The sequence below is a fragment of the Pagrus pagrus genome (assembly GCF_965226575.1).
Source record: "Pagrus pagrus genome assembly, chromosome: 11".
Taxonomy (NCBI): Eukaryota; Metazoa; Chordata; class Actinopteri; order Spariformes; family Sparidae; genus Pagrus; species Pagrus pagrus.
Genome location: NC_140195.1, coordinates 9917022 through 9937198, shown reverse-complemented (window position 1 = coordinate 9937198; position 20177 = coordinate 9917022). Strand labels below are relative to the sequence as shown.

At 40.5% G+C, this 20177-nt stretch overlaps 3 protein-coding genes across 3 annotated transcripts; 1 reads left to right on the top strand and 2 right to left on the bottom strand.

Annotated features, from left to right (window-relative positions):
• Nucleotides 1-123: 123 nt before the first annotated feature.
• mrps25 (mitochondrial ribosomal protein S25) lies at nt 124-1958 on the bottom strand. Its single transcript, XM_084367863.1, has 4 exons — nt 1730-1958; nt 1245-1351; nt 1066-1153; nt 124-657 (listed from the first exon to the last, which is right to left on the bottom strand). Exons 1-4 carry the CDS (start codon nt 1861-1863, stop codon nt 468-470), a joined length of 519 nt encoding a protein of 172 aa, XP_084223989.1. The 5' UTR covers nt 1864-1958; the 3' UTR covers nt 124-467.
• A 219-nt stretch (nt 1959-2177) lies between these two features.
• Nucleotides 2178-13730, bottom strand: nr2c2 (nuclear receptor subfamily 2, group C, member 2). Its single transcript, XM_084366716.1, has 15 exons — nt 13601-13730; nt 10986-11067; nt 10605-10700; nt 10201-10401; nt 9936-10041; nt 9603-9782; nt 8855-9011; nt 8669-8759; nt 6758-6903; nt 6405-6582; nt 6081-6202; nt 5822-5961; nt 5292-5429; nt 4920-5025; nt 2178-4742 (listed from the first exon to the last, which is right to left on the bottom strand). Exons 2-15 carry the CDS (start codon nt 11040-11042, stop codon nt 4568-4570), a joined length of 1893 nt encoding a protein of 630 aa, XP_084222842.1. The 5' UTR covers nt 11043-11067; nt 13601-13730; the 3' UTR covers nt 2178-4567.
• Nucleotides 13731-16827: 3097 nt separating this feature from the next.
• Nucleotides 16828-20177, top strand: b3galt4 (UDP-Gal:betaGlcNAc beta 1,3-galactosyltransferase, polypeptide 4). Its single transcript, XM_084367008.1, has one exon. It carries the CDS (start codon nt 18051-18053, stop codon nt 19164-19166), a length of 1116 nt encoding a protein of 371 aa, XP_084223134.1. The 5' UTR covers nt 16828-18050; the 3' UTR covers nt 19167-20177.

Here is a 20177-nt window from a genome sequence, read left to right as displayed (position 1 = left end):
ATCACCAATAAAAAAAAAAAGGTTGTCTAATGAAAAATGTTTGTTTCTCATTCCTGTCAGTGACCCCGTCTCTAAAGGGTGATTGTTGTTATTATTAGGATTGAGATTTTCCTGATATTTACATAGAGTGATAGGCAAATTAAGTTTTTATTTGAATGTTCACATTACAGCATCGACACTGTGCTGAATGTAAATCACATCCAGATGTGTGGATACTTCAACCAGGTCACATCATGTACAAACACCAGGTGTGGGTTGACCGCCCGCGACAGGTCAAGTTTTCATAGGTTCCTGCTGGTTATGGAGGATTAGAAAGGTCTCAGTCCAGCCAGTCATGATCCATTAAGTTAGACATATTTACAACAAAGTATGCAATGTAGTAGTCCACGTTTTTTGCATAATCGTACAAAATCTAATCATAATATTGTCCAGATAATCGACAACATTCGTCTGTTCTCCTCTTCTTCTCATTCCTGTGATGCCGCCATCTTGACACGGTATTTGCCTGTCATCTCCTTGGGCAGCGGTGTGGTGCCAGGACACGGCACCTGGCCGTCCACCTCACAGATACACTCCCTCAGACAGTACTTTTTTGGGCCAAAGTTGGCAGGGTTTGAGGCCTGCATCCTTGCTCGAGCCTCAGCTTGTAACACTTCGCTGTAAACAAGAGAGGGAGGGAAATCAAGATATTCATATACATGTTATTATTACCATACAGTCATGGTTACTTAATGGCAGTCATTTTCTGTCAGATATACATGGAAGTTTATAAATATTACCAATATATATTTTCTTCAATTATGTTGTAATTAGAATAGACACTTTGTCTCCAATTGAGAGATACAGTTTTCACAAGTGACTTGATCTTTCCAAGTGAAATGCAGAAATATATCCACATTAATCTTTGAGCACTGTTTTGTGTAAATATCACAAGCACTGTCACATTTTAAATCTCAACATATAAAGTTCATAGTATCTACTATTTGATTTATTTAAGCTGTAATCATAACCGAATAGTCATGTAGGTGTCCACATTTAGATCACAATTAACTCTGGATATCTTACTCTGTTTTTCCCAAAATCTTCTTCACGTGTTGTGATATTTCTTTGTGGTCCTTCGCTTCCACATCCACCAGAACTTGCTCCCCATCATCTGCAAGGAGACCGAGGAGATGAGACCAAGCTTGATATGACAACAACAACAATAATAAAGGCAAAACAACAGTGCAAGCGAGGCTACACACCAAGGTAGAACTTCAAGAACGGTGATGGTGTCATATTTTTGAACATCATTATTTGGACCCATGGGTTTTTGTACTGAATCTGGGGAATATTGAAGAAGACAAACTTTCTGCAAAACAAAAGGAGAAAGTACACAATTATAATCACATAACTGGCAGTCTGACAGAGGTCAACTTTGGCAAACTTCAACAACAAAGGACAACCTTTTAAGATTCTTCTTGGTTCTAAATTAACAGACAGCCTCCCATACTACCTTCTCATTATTAGCCGTCATAGCAACAATCACAGACAGACAGACAGACAGATAGATAGATTTTTGTTTTGCTCTATATGTACAGCACTGGCACCCATGGCACTTTCGATAGCAATAGTTAGCGCTATGTAGCTAAATGGTTCCTATGAAATATTACAATGTGAAACTGAGAAAGACAAAATGATGCTTTTTTTTTAGCAGGACATGTTTTGGCTAGCTGCTGTTAGCTCTGACCTTGCTCCGTCGCTGCGCTCTCCATGTGTGTTATAATTGACCGTCATGATCTTCACTCTGTTTTTAAAGATGATGTCGCCCTTCTGGAGGTACTCCAGAGTCCTCCTGATCGGGAACCGTCCTTTCATAGGCATTTTAAAGTGTTTTTTTTTTTTTTTTTTATCTACAGGATAGCATTTGAAAAGACTGCAACTGCAGGAGTCGCACAAGCACACGGTGGGGCGCGTTTTGATGACGTTTAGGGATGTTGTCGTCACCCGAGCGGCCAGTTAGCAATTTTTCCTTTTATTTCTAGAAAAGGCAGCATCGCTTAATTAATGAAATCTGGTTGTCAGTATCGTTAGAAAAGCTTTATTAATATGAGAGCAGACTCTGCAGTATCCAGGTATTGTGTACGTGACAGAAACACTCCTGCTTTTGAGCATGAACAGACTCAGTCATGTCATAACTTATATTTGTTTATTTTTTATAATGTTTGGCTTCAGAGAAGCCAGCCTCAGAGACTGGAATGCTGATACAGGAGCTCAGTCGTTAATACATTTGTTTTATATTGTCATCGGTGTGAGGTAGAAATGTAGGGTTGTGATAAAACGTGAATGCCGTCTGAATATCTCGATCTGTGTTTGAAGAAATACATTTTACATGAGCAGAAAAACAAAGTACATTTACATTGTATAAAATTTCAACCATAGGATACTCCATCCACAAAGCTGGAAAAAAAACAAACACAACTGATCTAATTTCCTCTAATGTGGGAGCTTCTCATGGTAAATATTTTAAAGCCACAACATTTAAATTAACATTTTTCATACAGCATTTAATAAAATGCACTTTAGCAACTTCATCATGCACTGCAATGCACTATAAAAATTATAACAATGCTCCTTATTGGGACAGACAGAGATTATAAAACCTCGCTTAAAAACAACATGCACTCATTTTTATGAAATTACATGTACAAAGGTCATTTCACGACAGTGCCTTTACAAAGTCTGAAAGGGTTTTAAACCCAAATATTACAATTGACATTTATTTCACAAGACATAATCCTTGTTTATTTCTTTACATCACTGTTACTATTCATGTTGCTGTGGATGCTTATTCTGAACTTTTACAGTTGGGTTAGCTGATGCACATCTCCATATGTTCTTCAAGACATCCGTGCACTCGAGACCGGCTTCCAGAAAATGTCTTGTTTTTCTTTTCTTCTTTTTTTTTTTTTAAATCAAGGGAAACCTGCCCAAAAGTACTTTAAGTACACTTAGTATGCAACACGCAAAATTGTTCACAACAAATTAAAACGTTTTTAGAAAACATACAAAACACAAAGTTTTAGTCAGCATGAACACAGTGGAACGCCACAAAAGCTGATGATGTGCACTTAGCAGAGTACAAATGCAAACACACTTACAAAAAAACAGTAGCATAGCTACACATAAGTAACATATCTGAACCGAAAATCTTAAAGATAATCTAATTCTTTAAAGGATATCATTGCAATTGATAAATGTGCAAACAAAATGAAGATTGAGAAGAACAGTCATGACACTGACGGGGCAGAGGGAAATAACATAGAATTGATTGTCATTAAGGGAAAAGTGATGAGGTGATTGCACAGGTTATATTAACAACAAACTCATGATGACCCAGAATTACGTTTAGCTAAACATGAAAACACCCCCAAATCTTAAAATCTCTGAGATGTCATTCCGTATAAAAAAGGACATATGGTCAATTAAAGCGGCTAATTTGGCTAGCATGAAAGTGAAACTGAAAGACGTTGGTCATGTTATAACTGGCTATCAACACATACGATGATAGCCAGTCCACATGAATAAAGATTATGGATGAGTCAATTTAGGTTTAAGTTAGTTCTCTAGTACCTGATTGCAGATCCCATTCCAACAATTTTAAAAATGTGTTTAAATATTTATCTTTATTTTTTCATTATACCCAGGTACAATGAGACTTTGTCTGGCTTCTCTCTGTTAATTAAATAAATGACATGTAACTGGAAACAGAGTAAAGAAGCAAACTAGATAAAAGCTAATAAATAATACACATAAAGAATTGTAGATTCATGTCTCGTACCTTCTATCTTAATGTGTTGGTTTAAAAATTGAACAGGGAGAACATCTTTACAAAGCTTGTTTGAAGTTTTTGTGTGATATTCAAAGAAGTCCAACTGAGCCTTTGCAAAAGCCTGAATTAAGAGCACTAACAGGTCATTAAAAATATCAGTTTGTACTGCGCTAATGTGCCCAAATACCAACAAATACAAGTACTATATGGCTTCTAAGTACACTTAAAAGTACTTACTCAGATGTTTTTAGTCTTAAATGACTCCTTCCACATGTAAGATTTATGCTTCGGATTTTTAGATTAAGGACATCTGATGTCTACAACAAAAGCTAGTGCTGATTTATGCATGTGATCAACATGAGAGCATGGTAAGGCTTATAAAAAACGAAAATAATTTGAAAGGCTTAGCTCAGAAGGTGAAGTTACCATGTAATCAGCTTTAAGTGCTATAAAGACATTAAAGGAGATGAGTGTGGTTGCAGCTGCAGAGGATTCCTTTTTTCATTCACTTCAGAGTGACTGAGTTTACGACAGAAAGGGAAAAAAAAATACCAAAAACATTCCAAGTGTCATCCTGGCTCTCCAATGCTGGATTCCTGGATGACTTTGCACCATGCATCGTTAGGAAACAAGGGGTAGCTGCAGGATTCTGGACTACAGTTCAGCAGTAAGGGTTTACTGTTTACTGTTACTGCTTACTGTGCGTACCTCACCCATCTTTAAATAGACAGTTCTGGCTGTTGCAGTGATGAGCTGTCATTCTGTGGGTTCAGAATCCTGGCTGTTATACTCAGCCGTCTCCATCTTGAGGATGTAGGGAATGATGCTGTCAATAGTGACGTTACCTATCAAGCCGGTGAAGAAAAGCTCCTCCGTGATGCTGGAGTTCATGAGGCGCAGGGCCGGGAGACGAGTCAGGATACGGGTCAACCTGGGGAAACGAGCACACAACAAGTACTGCAAAGTAATCTTTACCAGTGACAGCAGTGTGGCACATTAAGGGAGAACCCTCATTTACAATGGTACCAAGGTACAGATGCACACTAAGAGCAGACACAACTAAAATCCATCATTGAACTGACTGGTTAGATTGGAGGTATAAATGTACCTGTAGGAGTCATCTGGGTATGTTTTCTGCACGTAGTCCTGCAGCTCCATTAATGCTTTTTCCTGGAACTTCTCAATTTGCCCGCTGCTGTCCACACCTGGGTGATCTGATAGGTCAAACATACAACAGCTGTTTTCGAAAATGCAAATACAGGTCTTTAAATGAACTTTTTGTCCCCCTTCCTTCAGGAAAATGGTTATGTAGAATTAAGACCAGAACTACTTGTTTGCGTAACAGCACATATGCTGAAGCAGTGAGGACCCTTAACTCCTCATCATCAGTTCAACTGTGTCTCCCAGCAGGTTTCTTAATGCACCAGACAGGGTAATAAATTACTGAAAGTTGATTCTTGATTAAGAAAAGCAGACTCACCAGGGCTGAACAACACTATAGCCTTCAGGTAGGCATATTCGTAGCTGTCAGTCTCCAACCTTGTCATGCTGTTACAAAACTCCTGGAACTTCCAAATATGCTCCATCACCTGCTTCACCCTTTCCCCCGAAAGCTTGTCTGAAAGAGAAGAAAATGCCCACTTTGCTCCTTGTTGTTTAAGCTGTATCTAACCAGGAATGTGACTTTGAGAAACAACAAAAAACAGGGTGTCTTCATCAAAAGATAACATGGACAAATAATCAATGATGTAGCACCATCAGGGGCTCATAAGTGTAATACTGGAATGTGTAACATCAGAGTGGTACAACCAATCTTTCATTGGTTTCATAACCATCTAATCAACAATGTCAACAAGGGCTGTCAAGTGAATGAAGCAATTAGAGAAAACCTCTTCCCATAGTCTTCTATGCTTTAGAATTACTAAGTTATTGTAACTTTAAACACAAATCACATTTCTTGATTTCTGTTTATATCTGTGTCCCACTGAGAAATGAAGACGAGGTCCATACCATCCTGGATGCTGCTTTGAAGGTGGTTGATGATGGCAGTCAGGATGGTCGACAGGTTCATTATATGAGCGCACTGAGCGAGGCCCAGAGTGAACAGCTCATTCCAACAGGCTCGCACCAAACTTGTGTTCGCCTCCTGGCTGAGACAGAGATAAAAATAACAAAAAAACATCGATAAGTGTGAGCGTATAGATAGAAGATAATGCACTGTATTCATGTAGTCTGTAGTCATTAAGACAGTAATGTAATCCATTCTTACCCAAGAGCTGAGAAGGCAGGGATGGAGCGCGCCCAGTGCATGGAGAGAAAGAGAAGTCTGGATGCTGACTCACAGATGTAATGTACATTCAGGTACTCAGGCATGGGGCTGGGCATGGTCAGCTACACAGAGAGGAAAAGGCGGAGATGAAGGACAAAGGAAATTATTAAAACATATTTGGCGACAGATAAATGCCAAAGTTAGCCTACATCAAATATTTGTCCCCGACAATTTGGAAAATGTAGTCGTCCATATTGCAATTTTCATGAAATTTAGATTAATTGTTCAGCCCTAATGTGAGTCAAGTGTGTTGACTCTACCCACCTTAAAGCCAACATGGCCGTCTGTGAGCAATGGTCCCTCCACTTCAATGATGGGGGTCTCCTGGTCTCGACCAATCAGCTGGATAGTTGTTCCACCAACACATTGCGACTTCTCTGCCAGTCTCTGTCCGACACCAACTTCAGGTGGGTTGAAAACTTTGGCCAGGGTGTCAAAGGCACTGTACATAACACACACAAAACCAGAGTGACCATGAGTTGAAAAAAAAAAGAAAACCACAGAATAGCTATCTAAATGACTGGGCAAATGTCAGGGGTAAAATCATTGCAGATAATACAATCCAAAACTTAATGTGAATGATGTTCATTTAATATTGCATGGCACTGCTGACTGACCGTGTTATCTCGCTGGCAGACTGCTCCTCATGTTGGCTGTCCGAGGTATCACCATTGTTTAGATTCTCTTTGAGTGAGTCACTCAGGTTGGCCAGTGATGTCACCACATTGGCTAGTGTCCCCAAGTCCCCCTGCCCAGACTCCATCTGAAGACAAACAAAACAATGCAGATTATTTGTTCATCATATAGGTCACCTGAACCAGGATCCACTATAGTCACAAAATGAAACACAAACATCGGTCGTCTGCAACAAAAATAAATGACCAGCGCTCATAATACACTGAAAAACTTTCATTTTGTTCTAAAAATAAAATCTGCCTTAAACTGAGAAGATACTTGACAATCTGAGCTTCATTTTAGCCCTTGACTTATTTTAAAATCAGGTATGAATTTCAGTTTGCTTAATGTTCAATTTGAGGTACAAAGTAACACTTATACCTTAAATAATCTTTTTTATAACCATCATTGATAAATTGTAAATTTTTGGTTAATTGAACTTAAGTTAATAATTATTGTACTTAAGCAATGAAATGCATATTAAGTCATTATTAAGCCTTTGTAAAGGTTTACAAATATCAGTTGCAACTTTACAATAAACAACTGCTTGATAAACGCTTTATAACTTTTAAGTTTAATCAACTATAGATTTACCATTTATTAATGACCGTTATTACCTAATTATTCACCCCTGTCCATTTGCAGGTTTGTTGCTTAGTTTGTTGTCAGGATTACACAAAAACTTGGATGGTGGATGGGTCTCAACCGGGTCTCTCACTTTTCTTTAACATTGCGAGGCAGTGTGTTTTTTTTATTTCTCAGGGAATAATGCATGGATCTTGATAAAAAAAAAAAAAATCTACTTGATGGCTGGTCTATCTATCTATGAATGAATACAATTTGATGTGGATCCTAGATCTGGTGATCTTAAATAATGGTTATGCAGTTATGGGTGGATTAAAATTTATAGTGAAACAGGGATGGCGACTTTGATATTGGATTAGGCTTGATTGAATTAAAGGGGACTCTTGGTTCTTGGCTAGGGTATGCACTCTACTGAGTGCCATTCTAGTTATAAAGTGCTACCAGGTATAATTGCCAGATCAATGATAAGGATTTCTGGCAGGTTAGAAATTACACTCCAGTCATCTGCAGCTCCATGTTTTCTTCATTTCTTCCAACTTGCCGTTCAAAATCAATCAATCAATCAAAATCAGCTTTATTGGCCGAGCATGTGCACATGAAACGTGACTCCGGTTTTAAGTTGCTCACAATGAACTTGCACACAGTTTACAGGAATTTATTATAAACATATAGCTAAAATCAAGGACAACTAAGATGGGTAATGTAGGTCAAAGTAAACATATTATGTACATACAGGTAAGTGAAAAATCAGGTGTGTGTAAAAGCAACAGTGATCAACAACATACAATGTCTATATACAAGTCAATTGTTTCTGTAAATTGTAAACAAAATAGAACTTTTTGGCCAAATTGACACAGTTAAATAGTTTGAATAAACGTCATACGAATGTCAATAGACAAGACAGCCTGGGGTTTCCGTGCTTATGTTCAGTGTGAGCAGCATCGTCATGGACAGTCAATCGATCTGCACAGAGCATAAATGTTGCCGGTTCTGGCCGTGCAGAAAGGCTGAGGAAAAGTGAGTTCACACAATGTACAAGATAAATTAAAGCTCACAGTGTCTTCCCAGCTATAAAGATTTCTAAGCGCAAATGTCTTTATTTAGTTTCTCCTCTAATACTAAGCACCAAATATAACAGCCTCATAATACAAGAGCAACAGAAACTTGCAACATCTCCGTCTGAACGATCACACATATTACAAGGAGCAGAAGGAGACAGACAGCAGCAGAGCAGGCAGATGTTATATTTGTAGTATCTGCAGCTGTACCTTTGAGTCAGTGGCCAGCAGCAAAGTTCCATCACTCTGGATGACCGGCTGCTGGATATTAACTAGCATCCCCTGGTCCAGCAGGCTGGATCTGCACGGCACCAAAGAGCATCATCAAGAAACAGTTCACATAACATCAAGAGAGCTGGGGCCTGAGGTCTGTCTGTAGCTCATATTACCACTGACCTGGAGCCATCTGTCTCTGTATCAGAAATAAAGGTTGGCGTGGCGATGAGTGGACTGTTCAGGTCCTTGCGAATGTAGATCTTTTGGGTGGAGGCAGCACAGTTGGCATGCTTCTCTCTGGGCACTACGTCAATGGGCTTTCTCTCACTCTGGACAGCTGAGGATAAATAGAAAGTATAAAAACTGTATTTACTTTTTTCTAATTGTTATAACAATAAAAATGATCCCAAAGTAATATTCTTGTACAGATGCATTATTAGGGTTGAAGATCTTTTTGTTAAAAAACAATGAGATGTTTTATTAGGTCATTATTAAGCAACTGTTTATTGTAAAGTTACGACTGATATTCCTTACACTTTGTAAATGGTTAATAAATACTCTGTAGTTCATCTATAAACATTTTTGGGATGGCCATTAATAGCTGCAAATGTTCTTTGTTGAACTCTGCAACTGCTTCATAAGTGGTCTATAAAGCACTTCATTGTTGTTATTTTAACAACAAGTTTAAATAACTATAAATGTACCATTTATTGAGGATGGTTATTGTAAAGTGTGACCACCAATGATAGTACATTAACATTAACATTAAGATTTAAGTCTTTTGTTTTGGTGTTGAGGGAATTGAATTCAACTTTTCAATACTTTTCAAGACCTGCAGACACCCTGATAATACCGGACTATTTTCTAGGCAGCATTGTGTTTTTCTACGTATTTTCATATCATACTCTGGATTTCGATGCTAACTCACAATCAGTCTTCATTCCCATCTTAAGGCATTTCCTCAACCGACAGAACTGGCAGCGATTGCGGTGGTGTTTGTTAATGACGCAGTCCTGTTTACTGCGGCAGCTGTAGGTCAGGTTCTTCCTCACGCTCCGCTTGAAGAAACCTTTGCATCCCTCACAACTGACCGCTCCATAGTGACGCCCTGCACACAAAGAAACTAGTCAGTGTGTGTGAGTCACTGTGTGCGTGGGTGCATGTTCGACTGCTGACAAACACATAGTCAGATTTGGCATCAGGATACATCAGTAAAAACACAAACAAATCCTTACATCACCTAATAAGGAAACTTTAGTACCTGAAGCCTTGTCCCCACACACAACACAGTACTCCACTGGCTGTGGTCGATTTAAGTCCCCCGACTGCCCTAACAACCGTTCCATTGACACTGGATCTGTGACAATCTGAGAATCAAAGTCAAACACAGGCCATTTATCTTGTTTTTCACCTTAACACAATGTCAATATCATGGTTATAACACTGTCTGAAAATAATAACAAATACTTCCAATAGTATCCTCACACTATGTACCAGGGGATGATATTATGGGGGGGGGACTGTACCTGTATTCTTCCTGGCATCAGGCTGTCTGCAGCAGTGAAGATGAGCTGCTTAGTGTTGTGGCTGTCTGGTGAGGCCAGGATAACCTTGCCTGCCCCTGAGCTGTCAGCCGTAGTCAGAATGAACTGCTGCTTGGGAGCACTGGACGGCTTCATCGCTGTCACTATCTGGATCTTCTGACCTGTCTGCTGGTCGGTTACAATCTGACAGAAGGAGACAGAAATAGAGGGAGGTGGAAATTAACATGCACCAATGAGGTTGTGCTAAAAAAAAGAGAGAAGAGAGTGAGACTGAAGGTTGAAGAGATAAGTCACATGTTTTTACATCAACTTGTTCATCGCTGCTGCTTCTGCAAATGTGCTGAAACAGGCAGCAACAGGTAGCAGCAGTGTCACGAAGCAGTTACCTGTATTCGCTGTGGTGTTGTTGCAGGCTCAGTGGAGATGATCTGAAAGCGCTGTGGAGACTCACTCATCATTGAGTCTGAAGGAGACGATGACACCTGCAGATTGTAAACACACACAAATTATGATCAATAAGTCTGCAACACAAATATATTTTACTTGAGTCTGTTTAAAGCAGAGAAAAGTTATTATGCAACACGTCTAGAGAACAGCTGCCTACAGCAGGTAAGTCTCTATGGCAATAAATAAAAGGCAGCATCCACTAACCAGACAGCCAGACAGAGGCACTGCAGTATTTGAATTAAAATCAACTTTAGGTTAAATGGAACAACTCAGACTGCGAGCAAACAGTACATCATCAAGGTCACCCAGTGCACGCTCACCTCTGCCTCGTGCTCCTCCACTTTCTGCTGAGGGAGCAGATTGAGGTTGGTCGTCATGATGATGTAAGGTCATTAGTGAAGTCTGTTTGGAAAGATGCCACGGACATTAATCAACCACAAAGGTGCAAAGTGTCAGAGAAGAGCAGGCCAATGCTGGGGCGGTTTTACATATATAATGTTGTGCTGGTGGATCACAGCAGATGCATTATGACAATTTTGTGACAAACTGAAGTGTTTATGTTTTAGGTCTAAAACCGTATAATTATGCTGCTGACTGTTTTGGTCAGGACACTTTTGAGACTTGAGACTTTTAGATAAAGGTTAAAAATTCTCAATCAAGAAAGGAAAATGAGAAACATTGTACATCAAATCATACATTCACACATGCAATCATTTAATGGCGATAAACAAAACAGAGAATAAAATACACTGAATAAACACCTGCTTACTGCTCCACACCTTCCCTGTCATTAAGATCTGATAATAGATTTTCTTCCGCATCACACCTACTGTAAAATTCTTCCTGTTCAGACACTTAGATAAATATTTTGTGTGACAAATCCAGCCTTGACATGACTGCAGTGATGTCACCACAAGCCAAATCCATGACCTCTGAGTGTGACCTGGACATGAGATTTGAGAGACCGTTGATAACCAGATTACACTGCAGCCTGAACCCCACAGCGACCAATATGACACAGGACAACTGATGTCCCTCCATATAAATTAACCACCTTAGATGTGCACATCCCCATATCCCAGCTGCTTTTCATACTGTCATTGCTTCTATCTATTTTAGAAAATAGCAGGCTACTAACCTGGTGTGTCCCTTTACATGTGACTTCATAGTGATTATGGTGTCAGACATATTGTATTACACAATCCAACATACCGACACACAGAGGATGAGCATACACCATGGAAAAGGGTTATATTAGATATTTGCATATCTACAGTATATATGTGATCATTAAAAATACTTTTATTTCATGTTTCATGTCTGTCAGGACATCATTTTTTTGGAAATTTTAATTAAACTTTTGTTTGAGATGGTTATCATACCATGAAAATCGCATACCATTACAAACCTTTGTTACCTCTGCACTTTTGTTAAATGTGTGAGAACTGTGTGAAAAAAGCCACAAAATCATTCAAAGTTTTGTGAATGCATCTGAAGGCGCCTTTGTTGACCAAGTGCATCAAATCAGTTGTAAAACCCTGTTATAAAGTACTCTATTTAAGGATCCCTTTCAATGCAGTATACATGTCATGCGGTACATAGTCAAAATCAGAGCCATAGACTAGGGGTAGACAGATTATTGGTCCTGGCTGATTATCAGGGCCAATATTCAGCATTTTCCGATTATCGATATTGATGATTTTTCTCTAAGATTGCCCATAAAATAAACTAATTTTAAAATGTTCAACATTGGCTCTGACGAAACATCCTCTCACATAATGTCCTGCCGACAACAACATGTGATTACTAACACGTCACAATCAATAGCCTATTAAGAGTGAATAATCTGAGTCTGCGTCACTAAATGTATCAAATAAATGCAGTGGAGAGGAAGTATAAAGTAGCAGAAAATGGAAAAACTCAAGCAAAGTACCTCAAAATTATACTTAAGTATAATGTACTTAGGTTCATTTCATCACTGGTTGTTGGAGTATCGGTTTCAGTCTCCTTGACTTCCTGACCTCTACCACAGACAATACTACACACATTTTTGAAGATCTATATTTACACAACTCATCTGAGCATCATCCTTTAGGTGACAGGATCTACTCCCACCATTAATGACCTCCCTGCACTTGACAGTTCTGACCCTGTCCTTATTAATGTGGGATCATAACTACTAATGCATCCTGACAGCATATTGTGAAAACTGATTTATGTGACTGCAGTGGCTCCACACGCTTACTCACCAAAGGGAGGAGCATGCAGCCTCACGCTGTGGACCGATTGGTCTAACAGAGTGCCCATCATCAATACCTCCTTCCCCAAAACGCATCACAACACAGGACAAAATGGAGAATCTGGCAGTCAGCCAATACCACTGGAGACGAATCCTATTGATAAATATATTGGAGCATTTTTCTATCCAAACTGTAAGTTACGGTGAAAGACGTGATGTGCTGATGATAAATGTAAAAATGCAGCTCTGGTGAATTAAGTAACAGTCCCTGTCATCTCAACCCACTTCTGTCCCCGGGATGGCAAAGGTAAAAGGGTCGAGTTCATCTGCAGCAGCTGTAGCTTTTCACTGTTAGCTGTTTAAGCTAGCTTTATTCACGCAACAGCAATAACGGCTGCAGCAAGAGCCGCCTCTACCCGTGCGTCCCCTTTCTAGCATGCGGGGAGTACTCCAGGTTACGTCAACAGCAGTGTCAGGTATTAATACTTAGTTTAACTGTCTGCAAAGCATATCAGCGTGGCCGGACAGCGCCCAGCGTTTCACGCTCCGTGCCCGGATCCCGAGCAGCCAGAGTCGGCCAGGAAGGGAGCTCCGCATCGGCAGGCTAACAAGCTAGCTGGAGGATTAGCTGCGCTCTTTAATCATCCGGTATCTCACAGAGCTTTCTACGGTTTTCAATGCGGGGCTGAGACTTACCTCCGAGAAGCGGTGGTCACGGATTTAGGGCTCTCGGCTATTTTATAAAATATTTGTTTTGGTTTTCTTCTGTTAAAGGTCATAGTTCGTGACCCCGCTCCGCCAGCGCGTCGGTGATGGTTCAGTTTTTTTTTTTTACTCCTTCCTCTCTCCCGTCCCCGCGCGCCTCCCTCCCCCCTCCCTTACCCTCTTGGCGCAAGCCAGACAGGACTGACGTCACTGTGTCTGACTGTCTAGGGATGCTGCTGTCAAGATATAATGTTAGAAAATGTACACAAAAAAGTGTCATAACAGATGTAAAACAGACACACTCACTAGCATTAGCACTGTTTTTACATTATTAGTGCGCTTTTTTCCTTTTTTTTTTTTTTATTCGGTGGTGCAACACAACACAAGTGAGAGACATGGTAGGACTATGTGTGTGTGTTTGGATGCAGAAAAGGGGGAGTGGGGATTGAAAGTAAAGGTGTAACAATAATAAGTAGAGTATGGCAAGTATATATACATATATATGGAAAAGGGGAAAAATTAAATGCATAAATAGGGTCTCATTTACATTACATCTGGGAGATGCTTTCATCCAAAGTGACTTACAGTAATTCATACACTGATGGCGGTTGCTACCATGCAAGGTGCCAACCAGCACATCAGGAGCTATTTGGGGTTCAGTATCTTGTCCGAGGACACTTCAACATGCAGACCAAGGGAATCAAACCAGCGACCTTCTGATAACAAGACGCTGGCTCTACCCCTGAGCCACAGCTTATTAGGTAATGCAACACAAGACAAGTGATAGACACGATAGGACACTAACAAATAAAAAGACACATAACACAGTGTAAACAATGATGAAAGCAAGACAAAACAAATAAACCCCAAAACAAATTGGTATATTGCATTGTATGTTGAGGGTGGTTGTGTGAGTGTGTGTTTATATGTATGTGTGAGTGTGTGTTTGGATGCAGAAAAGGGGGAGTAGGGAAAGGTGTAATAATAAGTAGATGACGGTAAGCATATATATACATATATATGGAAAAAGTAAAAAGTAAATGACTAATAAATGGGGTCTCCTCTCTTCGGTCACAGTTTCTGCCTTCTTCAATGAAACACAATAATCAGACAGAGAAATAACAAGGATATTAATACTTATTGTTCCTGTTAATATCTATAGGCAGCACACATTGCTTTGTTTTATTTATATCATCAACTGTATTAGTTTATTCTTGCACAAACTTTTGTTTTACTTTAATCCCTCTATTATCACATTTATTTACATTATTCACATTTTATCTATCTATCTGTCTATCTATCTAAACTGATTAATCTAGTAGAAAGAAGGGTCACACTTTGCAGATATTGTCAAAATACCACAGCTTTTATTTACACATTTCAAAATTAAACAAAAATTTTAAAATAGGATCATGTTTTATTCCTTAATATGCTAATTTTTTTTTTTTTTTAAACTAAAATTACGGATTGTTACGTATTGTTCTCCTACACTGTCAAAAAACATTTATAAACTGAAGAAAACTGATCAAAGAAGATGTGATATATTTTAAAAAGTGGTATGCAATATTAGGATTTATAGACAAAGATATTTTCTACAAGTTTATAAATGAATTGATCAAATCTATGCAATTTTACAGTTCAGTAAAGATACTACATACAAACTTTCAATGAATTAAATGCATTTATCCTAACATGCTAAGACATCATTCAAACAAAAAGGCAACCCAGGCACTCCACAGGCATAATGTTATTTTTTTTCCTCATATATCTGTTATGCAGTTTTCAAGGGATAGATCTGTGTTGGAGTATAACAAACACAAGGCAAGGCAAATGTATTTATATAGCACCATTTAGACACAAGGCAATTCAAAGTGCTTTACAGGGGCATTGAGGTGCATTAAGAACAAAACATTAAGAAAATATTCAAATGCATCCAAAAGACAATAAAAACAAAAAGCAAAAACAAGCAAATAATTACCTGTTTAAAAATGCTTTTAAAACAAAAGTAATCTAATACAAAGCTACAGATTCAAAGTAAGTTATGGATCTAACTCTTTGATAGCCATCCAGAACTGTAACAGTAATTTACATGAGCCAACGGTTTTATTAGTCCTCAGGTAATCAGGAAACTTGCTCCACAGGTGGAGCAGAGAAACAAAAAGCTGCCTCACCTCGTTTGGTTTTGATTCTGGGAACACTGACTGAACCTGTCCCAGATGTGCTGAGGGGTCGGGAGGCTTTGTAGCACACAAGTAGAACAGAGATGTATTTATATGTACTTATTTATTTATAGAGAACTAAGAATGTAACTAAGTACATTTACTCATGTACTGTACTTAAAGACTATTTTAAGGCACTTAGACTTTACTTGAGCATTTCCATCTGCTACTTTATACTTCTACTCCACTACATTTCAGAGGAAAATATTGTACTTTTTACTCACTACATTACTTAGTTACTTTTTACAACACTGATTCAGGTCATCGGAAAAATGCTGAATATCAGATCCCATAACTGTCAGGTGGTACATGCATGCATGTAAATATATGTATAACATAATGTTACTTGTACTTTTGATTTAATACCAGATTCATTACGGCCTTCAATCAAGTACTATTTGTATGGGCGAGCAAAGTAATATTTTAACATAACACTTTTACTTTACTTGTGCAGTGTGTAGTTTGACACTACAGGCTGTTTTCACAATCATCTGCTAAATGTTGAAAGTTTCTCCAACCTAAAATCTGAGTTTAAGACGTGTACGTGTGAGCAGAACTTAATGAGTCCATAACTAATTTAAGAGTTGATCCCGGTCCAGTATGCGTCTTACACGTCTGTCATCCTCTTATCGTCCTTTTTTGATTTTATTCTTTTATTCATCTCTATTTTAGCATAACTTTTCCTCTCCCTTTCTCTTTCTGTGACTTTCAGTTCTGCTTCTTGTTTGAACTCACATTAGACTCAGTCTCCCTTGTGTTTGGCTTGACGGTTGAGTATTTATTCTGTAATACTGTCTTCCTGAGTTCCCTGCTTTTGCTTGTTTGTCTGTTTTTAAATGTCTATACTGCAGGCCTACATATGTCTTAGACATTTCCAGAGGGTGGTCTTTAAATAGATGCCATCTGGTCACAAAATGTGCCATTGTTTTCCTGCTATCTGCAGTCACCATGGTCTCAAGATTTGGAAATCTCTCTTCTCCAATAAGTGGATTTAAGGGAGTTGTGTTTCTTGCATGGCTCACATCAACTAAACAACTACCCTAAATACATACTGAATAAACAAATGCTGCACCACAGGCATTTTCCCCACGTCTGTCTCTTCCCATAGTTGCCGTCAGTTGAATCTCTGAAGCGGACCAGCCCGAGAATCATCTAGATTTGCATGAGCTTGATTTGCCTTAATTTACATGCCCTCCTCTCCCCTTTTATGAAAACAATATCTTCTCCAAAATAAGGAAAGAAAAACAAACAACCAGGAAAAGTCCCTCGGAATGACCACCAGGTGTCGCCCTGCACCACCAGGTGTGGTCGGACGACGTGTGCAGGAGAACAATAGGCGCACAGCACACCCTCACATCTACTCAAATGACCCTCCTTAAAATTATCTTTTGGGATGTGTGCTCGCTTCTTTCAAACAAGGGAGTCTTTATTTTATCCCCACATCAATGTTTGCACATTTAGATTGCACATTTTGCCGCAATTATCGGAATCCGGGCCTGGAATAGCAGGGTAGATCTTCACGCATGGACATTTTCCAGAGACACGGCCATTAAATGACCAAACTGCGCCAAATGCATGCATGCAAACATAGAAAAACAAAAAAACAAAACAAAAAATCTTTATGTTTTAGGTCAGCATTTGTGCACATGGTTGAACGTCGGAATTTGGGATGTCCAGCTCGATGTGTGTTTATCCGAGTGTGCTGGTTCGCCCACAGGACAGTCACGCAGCCCGATGGTCGGAAAAACACTGCTGCTCATCATCATCATCATCATCATCTTTGCCAGAAGCAGAGCAGAGCATCAGAGCATCACACATTAAAACCCCATCACGTCGTGGTGGACTTGTCGCTATCATTTGACACATTTCGCAATCGACCTTTGAGTCGCTCCAGTTGAGAGGGTTTTTTTTTTTTTTTTTACAGCCTCGGGCTTTCTGCCGGATCGACCGTTTCATTTGCGCAGCTGCGTATCCCACTTTGGTAGAAAGTGACCGGGCTGCAGCATCAACACAGCAGTACCAGCTGCTTTACTGCATCCTCCGTGGCACCATCAGCGCTCCCCCTCCACCTGCGAGCAGAGATGAGGTCAGGAGCGGGTGAATGATAGAGTGATTCCGCTCGTGGAGACAAAGGGAAGGAGGATCAGGGAGGGTGAAAAAAGGGCGAGTTGTAGCGGCTACAGTGGTGCTCAGAGCGGCGCAGTGGTGGTGGGGGTTTGGTCATGGTCGGACGGGGGCTGTGGATGTGTAAGCCCCGGTTTGGAAAGCGTGGCAGCAGGCTTGGTGTTTTGCCGTTTCTGTGCGCGGGGATCGCGAGCGCAGCCCTGTTGGCTCTGCTCTTCGTGGACTGCATCGAGACATGGGTCACCTCCATGGGCATGAACACGGTGGTGGAGCCGCACGCCGGCATCATCCCCCCGCAGAGCGTCCCTCCCACCAGACCCGAGGAGTTCCTGCTCATGCCCAGCCCGCTCGTGTGTCAGCGTGCCAAGCCTTACCTCATCACCATGGTTACCTCGGCTCCTGCCAATCAGAGGGCCCGCCAAGCCATCAGAGACACCTGGGGAGGGGAGGTGGAGGTGAGGGGCCTGCGGGTCATGACCCTCTTCATGGTGGGTGTGGCGTCTGACCCCGGGCTGGCCAAGCTGCTGATAGAGGAGGCAAGGGAGAGAGGAGACCTGATCCAGGGCCGCTTTCTGGACTCCTACTCCAACCTCACCCTGAAGACCCTGTCCATGCTGGGCTGGGCCCGCCGCTTCTGCCCTCAGGCTCACTTCATGGCCAAAGTGGATGATGACGTCCTGTTCAATCCCAGCACCCTCCTGCACTTCCTGAACAAGAGCCGTAACCCGTATGAACAAGGAGACCTGTACCTTGGCAGGGTGCATCTCCAAGTGGCTCCGAACCGTGACCCGGACAGCAAACACTATCTCCCTTCAGGGGCCTACCCTCCTTCTGTCTTTCCGGACTATTGCAGTGGTACAGCTTATGTCCTGTCCCGCTCTGCATTGCTCAAAATTTCCCTGGCAGCCTCTGCATCACCCTTATCCACCCCTCTACCCCCTGAGGATGTATTTGTCGGTCTGTGTGCCCGGGCAGCTGGGGTGCTGCCCTCTCACTGCCCCCTCTTCTCCGGTGGTCCAGGTGTGCCATATGGGCGCTGCTGCTATCAGGCGATGGTGTCCATCCACCACATCTCGCCCAGGGAGATGCTGCAATACTGGGCTGACATCCACTCATCACAACCCTGCTCCTGGCTGAGTGTACGCGCCTCTCTGGGGATGTGCAAAGTCAGGGCGATGCTCGGTTCAATTCTGGGGCTGGAGAGGGGGCTATAATGAGAAGGAAGACTGAACTCAGTGGGGTTGTCTGTGCCTCGCTTCAATACTGTGAACAGCACAAGTGCACTTGAGGCTGTGAAGCTACACTATGTGCACTGAGAAAATGTCACTTTATTTTTGTAGCTTTATTTTTTTAAACACTACAATGGATTTAACCTGCTTTTTTTTTTGCAGAAAAGGGGACGACCAGCTGGTGGTACGAAGAACTGTCACAGTAGTCTGTAACCTCTATCCTTTGACTGTTAGAGCATCCGTCATCCTCACACTGACACATACAGTATCGTAGATGTCGAGCAAACAGTATTAGCATGCTGATATTATACAGTGAGGAAATACAGCTGCTTCCGTTTAAATGCGCACTGGAACAGGTATTCAATTAACACACTAAGTCCTACATCTATATGCTGCTAAAGTCATATATTTAACACCCCTGTAGTCTTTCACCAGGTACTTTAAATGTAGATGTTAGTTTATGAAGATGCTTAAATGCATGATGCTCCAAATAATAGTACAATAGATATCGAACCACAGGCTTCAAGTGCCCGATATATGATTAAGTAAAAATATTAGCTTAAACCTTTTATGATCAAAACAGAAAAATAATCACCTCAGTACAGGATGTATTCAAGGATTTTAAAGGATCAGTTCAACAAAAAGTTAGAATTCAGTCTTTATCTACTCACCCCCATGTAGATGGAAAGTCGGGGGAAGTCTGTAGTCCACAAAATATTGCTGGAGCTTCACAGCAAAACAACAAAAGAGTAGAATTTCCACTTTTGGGTGAACTTATCCTTTAAGTATCGTGTTTTTTTCAATAATAATAAAAGAAGAAATGGTGAGTGTTAATGACAGCTTTGTGCTGGTGTGTTTGTTCTGAGTGCAGTTTAAAATGTGTCAAGATAAAGTCCTGGCGGTCGTGCTTCAACCACAATGTAAACGAAGAGAAAGTCGGTGTGTTTACACTCAGGAAAAATATGTACTGTCACCAATAAAATGCTCTGTATCTTA